Source organism: Plectropomus leopardus, chromosome 10 (assembly GCF_026936395.1).
Source record: "Plectropomus leopardus strain MGB_pleo_1.0 chromosome 10, ASM2693639v1, whole genome shotgun sequence".
In the NCBI taxonomy this organism is placed as follows: domain Eukaryota; kingdom Metazoa; phylum Chordata; class Actinopteri; order Perciformes; family Serranidae; genus Plectropomus; species Plectropomus leopardus.
In genome coordinates, this window is record NC_142185.1 from 17,713,547 (window position 1) to 17,719,546 (window position 6,000).

Consider the following 6,000-nt stretch of genomic DNA (forward strand, 5'->3'; position numbering starts at 1 on the left):
TGTGATTATTCAACATTGTTGGGAAATGATTTGGAAAAATCTGAAATGTTATAAAATGCCAAAACACTTTGGAGCGGGGCTTTAAATCTAGATCCACCCTTAAAAATCCTCCAGTGGTGTGACACAGTTAAACCCATATTTATTAACTGCCAGCGTTATTGCTAAAACAGTTGGAGCATTGATTGATTTGTCAAACAGCTGAAGGTGTTACTAACAACATTAACAATGGCTCTGTTTTTTTCAAGTTTCTCACCAAGACATGCCAGTGTCACAGTGAGCATGTTTGCATAATTGTCTTCTTCTAACGTTTTTTTTTTTTTTAATAAAATGAGCTTTGTATCACTTCAAGCTAAAACATTGAGCCAAAAACAATAGAAAACCACTGTGAGCTGCAGACTGAAGTGTTGATTAAGGGTGGAATTGGCTCAACTAGACACCATTTTATATCACAGCATCTCCTTTAAAACATCCATCCACCCTTTATCTGTCCTCTGATCCCATTAAAGCAACAGTAGGTAATTTTTTAAAAGTTTGTCATATTTGCTGAAACTGACACTATATCCTGACAGATAATCTGTGACAAAAAAAAATCTTTTCAAAAACCAGGTGTGCCTGAACAAAAACAACCCATCAGAGCCAGGAAAAGTGTCTACCGCAGTGCCAATCACATACTTTAAATCTGTGAACCTATAAACAAAAGGCTGGAAAGGCGCGTTCGGCCTGGTTCGGCCTGATGACATTCTGTAATCTCATTCAGACATTTGTTAGCCACCGTCTTTTTATATAAGACTTATAAAAACTTCAAGTTTGCAAATGATATGTTTACTGATGTTTTTCATGTCGCAGAACAAAACATGAAAGTCTCTTCAGCTTGTGTTAACCACAGACCTTATTAAATAGACCTGTATGTCTTTGGACTGTTGGAGGAAGCCGGAGAACCCGAAGAAAACCCATGCTGATATGCAGACAACATGCAAACTCCAAACAGAAGGGCCACAGCCAGCCGGCAGGTTCATACACAGAGCCCTCTGGCTGTGAGGCCTGTGATACATCTGAAATGTCCAAAATATTACTTAATGCAGTTATGAACGCAAACATTTGCTGCTGGTTTCAGTTGTTTGAAGTGGAGAAATGAGTTCTCTCTGTCTCTTGACATTTTGGAGCTTCTGATGCTCAATAGTCATTCACAGAGAAATCCTTCCTGTAAAGTGGCCATGACAACAGTCTCCCCACCGACAGGAGCCTCAACTCTGCGAGCAGCTCAGTGCACGTCGTGTTGTATAAGGGGCAACACTCTCACTTTTTCTCGACTAGAACATCCTGCTCTCTTGATGTGTCTTTTGTTTTTTTTCTTGCTCCAGCTACAGTTACTGAGTATAACAAGCTCAGGCCATTTAGTCGGGTCGAAAGGTATTTTTGTGAAACGTGGGAAATCAATATTTGGAAGTGTGTCTGTGAAAGTTCATCTTAGTCATCCAGGTGGATTCAGCTTTCTCCAGAGAAGAGCTGAAATAACTCTTGACTCAGACAAAACATTATCAAGTATGTGTGTGTGTGTGTTGGTGCATTAATGTGTACGTGTTCATATCTGATTGCCTGTCGTCCTTCACTCACCAGCGCCTCACCCTGCTGCATGTGAACAGCAACCAGTGTTTGGACATGCCGTCTGAGGAGGACAAGATGGTCCCCACCCTGAGAGACTGCAACGGCAGCCGCGCTCAGCAGTGGCTGCTTCGTAACATGACCCTGAGCGTCTGATCCCTCGCCTCACCTCTCTCCCCCCTCCGCCTTTTGGTCCTCATCCTAACAAGTCCCTGGCTCTCCACGCCCTCGCCAGGTGGCTCTTACCACAGCACACCATACGGCTCTTCCTGTAACAGCCTGGCCAGCCAATACAGAGATCCAGGCAGCAGCGGCTTATCTTCCATTATGGAGGCGTCTCCTTTTACAGCTCGCAGTTTGAGCGAAGCTGCACCTGCCGTTCAGGCGACACGAGGAGCCGTGGCTTTGGGGACCTTGTTGTGTCTGAGCAGGGAGAACGATGTGTGAGCTCTGTGCATGGAGAACATTAAAATCAAAGCACTCACACTGTGTCGGCCAGCTGCTAGCCGTGCATCCACTGTGCTGCTCAGACTGCTGCTTATCTGCTCGATGAACAACAAAACAGAAGAGCAACTTTAACAGGAACACTGCGAGGTACGTCTCTGCGATGGTCCACACTGTAAATGACCTTCCTTGTGTTGTGTACGTGCAGTGCACACGTGTCCACTGTAGGTACCATCTGAAACAAGACTGTTGTCATGACTGCTGCTCATCCTCTCTCCATATCAGAGTTACATTCAAAAAACAGGAAGCGATGTCGTTAACAGAGCCCGACCAATACTGTAGTTGTGAAGCAGATACTGGTGTTGATATTTGAGTATCAGAACACCTGATACTGTATGTGCACTGATATTTGATTTTAAAATCAAACTGAAATGTAAAGTACAGTATAATTATATTTTAGCGTTTGTGGGGTTTTTTATAGGTTAACACTGTGCAGATATATTTGTAGAAACAATGTCTGAGCTTGGAGCTCTAGGTGGGCGTTTCCCACGCCGGCTGGTGACTGACTGGGCCAGTGTCACGCTGTCAACGTCCGTTGTTCTGTGCTGACTGAAAAGTGTCATCGTGCTTTTTTTTCTCTTTTTGCAAGCCCACATGATGTCGGCTATCAACCTGATTTAAGCAGTCTGTCCCTTTCCAACTTTTAACATGTGGGAGGAACGTTTTTTTTTGTTTTGTTTTTTTTGGGTAATTAGAAACCAAATAAGTACACAAGTCAAATCAAACAGAAATGATAAGTGTAAAAACTAAATTGTTATTTCAGTTTGACTTTAAAATAAACAAATTACATTCATTTGTTTTATTAGGATTCCTTAAAGGTACAATGTGTAAGATATGGCCAGAATTGTAGTTTAAAACATTTAAGAAATGCATTGTGTTGCAACAAGATAGAGATATCTACTGAAGTGAGCATGCTAACCAGTTAGCTCATGCAGTCTTGCCGTGGCATCTGTAACTTTAGAGGTGATAGTAAGTCAGTGTAGTGTCCAGTGTGTCCCTCAGTCCAACATGAGAGGACAAAGAAGTCAAATCCGATATTAAGTTTATTGTTTGGCAATACCTGCGATCTCTCTTGACTTTAAGCTCAGATGTTTTTATGTTCTCCACTTCCTCTTTGTAATTGGAAAAGCCATCTTTGGTCCCATCTTGCTTGCTCATTGCAACGTGTACATAGTTGACCAAAAAGTGTCTACAGAAAACTCAAAGTTCACAGTTGCTACACCTGTCAACACAGCAGGGGACCAAGCTAGTCAACAGGCTCCCAGCCCTGTTTAGTTAAGGTCCATGCTCACAATCCGGGCAAGACCAAGACAGTGTCTCAGTTTGAACCATCTGATGTCCAAAATCTGCAATACTGGTTTTGTCTTTTCAGCCACTTCAGGCCAGTGTACAGCCAAGCTAAGATAGCTAGGCTAAGCTAGTTTGCAGGCTTGTTCAAGTCCGTACTCTTACATCGTATCAATCCAGGATTTTTTTTTAGGTCAAAATATGTCCAGATGTAGATAATTCGAGAGGGTTTTAAGGCACAGAAAGTGCCACTAATAACAATACAAACCATACCAAAAAACATGATATTCTCGATATATGGTTTTAATGTGACTATTTTCTTGCTGACTGCTCTCAAAGTTTCAGCCATTTGGTTGAATTAAGTGTGTTTTTGCCCTGCTGTCAGATAGTAAATGGCTTGGAGATAAAATGCTGTCCCCCATTAGTTTGAACCACGTGGCCCCTAAGCCCCAAGGAAGAAGCACCAGGCTTTAAAGCCAATTTTTTCAGTGGTCAAAAGTGGAATTACACAGTCACGTGATGCCATTGGGCCAAAAAAGACTGTTGTGACTCTTGTGTCTGTGAATTGGTTTCTAAATTTTTTGTGTCAGAACACCCTAGAAGTAACTTGTTTCCCTATCGGGCAAATTTAATAATTAAATGGTTTACTTATTAGTGCTCCTAAGAATGTAAGGGACTCACTATTTCTAAAATACCTCAAACATATCGTTGGCTTTTCTGTATTTTAATTTAATCTTTATTGTCAGTTGACATAGGCAGATAAAAACATGTCTGTTAAAAGTGAATATCTGCCGGTTTATTGGTCGGGCTTAAGTCATTAAGGTGGATGTCAGGAGACATTTGAAAAAAATAGATTTCAAACTGTCATCTAAAAAATGAATAGAGGTTAAAACAAGAGTGCAGCTTTATTATCCTCCCTGATTAATCACATAATGTTCCATGTTCGTGAAACAGGAATTACAGTATGAAAATATGAGGCAGCTCTGTGGATTTCAATGGAAGTTTATTAATAGCAGGGTTTTTCTTTTTTTAAATAAGTGGTTGCGGGAATGGAGCTAGCAAGTTATTGAATGTAAAAGTTTACCTAAATGATTACAGCTGTATTCTGAAATACTTTACTGTGTTTTCTTGGCTGTCCGAGAGCATCAGTACTGACGTTTTTTGAAAGATTTCAGATTCCTGCTACCAGTATCCTGAGAAATCACGATTATCCTGGAGCCGGATAGTTACGTGTGCCTTTAGAGAGTTGTTTTGTATTTGGTTTATTGGTTTTTTAGAACATTTTTATTTGTTTTAGTGTTGGAAAAGAAGAATGTTTAATCTTTTTTTTCATTACAAGTTAAAAAAAGTGCATATTGATATTAAATCATATCTCATAAATATGTCACTGTCATATTGATGCTTGATCAAACAGTTAGTTACAGTTAAGCCAACATTTAGCATATCAACACACACATCAACCATGAAAATGTGACAGGTACCTTTCTCTGCATTGTTAATCAGGCAACAAATGTTATTGTACATAAAGCTGTTGACATGTTTCTATCACCATTGTTGTTGTACATACAGAACCAATTATTTTTCTAAAATGCTGTAAAACTTGAACACTCCTCTGAGATAAAAAAAAGAGACATTGAATGGTAAAAAGATCACAAGGTATTGCAGTGTTTTACTGGAAATCGTGGTAATAAAAACCAGTGCTTACCTTGTATTTTTAAATTGCGGTGTGTTTTGGAAATCATCATCGGCCCCACAAAACCAATTCTCAGACCACCTAAAGGACCTCAGGCGAGAGTACATGAGGGAGCAACTAATGGTGAAATACTATCAATGCTGCTTTAATACTGAATCCTTGCCGAGTGCCTGCTTGGCATTCAGACTAAAATTCAATCGCCTCTCTCATATTACGCACACACATTTATTGTTTTTCATTATCTTAAAGTGCATGGTGTTAAAATAGGAATGTAATGTTTCAATGTACTGGTTGCAAAGTGATGTTACCTGTTTGTACATTTTGCCTTTTTTGTAGGGGAAAAAACAGCTAAACAAAGTTAGCATTCATTTCAGTGTCAAGCAAGCACATCACACTAACACATCAGTTGTTTAATAAACCTTGTTCTTGAAGCTTTTAAGACCCCCGTACATCTCATTACCAGGCTAAAGTGTGTGGGCTTTCAAAGGTGGTAAATTGCAGCCTCTCTTCCACGGTGACCGTTAGAGGACAACACACGTACAACAGGATGTTAGAAGAATAACACTGTAATGGATTCTAGCTTCCTCTTTTGTCCGGTATCAGTAAGACGCTTGCCATTGTCAGCTGATGAAGGTACTTCTGACATGGTTCATTATTCTCTACATTTAAGTGAGCAAGGCTTGACCTTTCAGGTGACTCTAGCTTTGTTAAAATCCAAGAGGCAAAATTTTTCTTCCTGAATGGGACATCGAAAAAAGGGAGAGCTACAGTAGAAGGTCCATAGAGGGCAATGGATTATAGGAATAGGGATTATCCAACCATTCATCCATTGATTTTTGATTGATTTTTTTTTGTCTGGAAAAACACCCACCAAGAGTACCCAGAGCTCAGGGTGGCATTTTAAAATTGGTTGT

General features: G+C 40.2%; 1 protein-coding gene across 4 annotated transcripts in view; it reads left to right on the plus strand.

Moving 5' to 3' along the window:
- galnt13 (polypeptide N-acetylgalactosaminyltransferase 13) overlaps positions 1-5,517 on the plus strand; it is a 48,703-nt gene extending 43,186 nt beyond the window's left edge. For 2 of the 4 annotated variants that reach the window (XM_088083187.1, XM_042495121.2), the window contains one exon: positions 1,618-1,751. Coding sequence is in view for 1 of the 4 variants with exons in the window: in XM_042495123.2 (XP_042351057.1) it covers positions 1,618-1,758 (141 nt within the window). In the remaining 3 variants the exon portion in view is untranslated. Of the gene's footprint in view, positions 1-1,617 lie in introns of all 4 variants that reach the window. The other 2 variants (XM_088083188.1, XM_042495123.2) reach the window with 2 other exon arrangements.
- Positions 5,518-6,000: the final 483 nt, after the last annotated feature.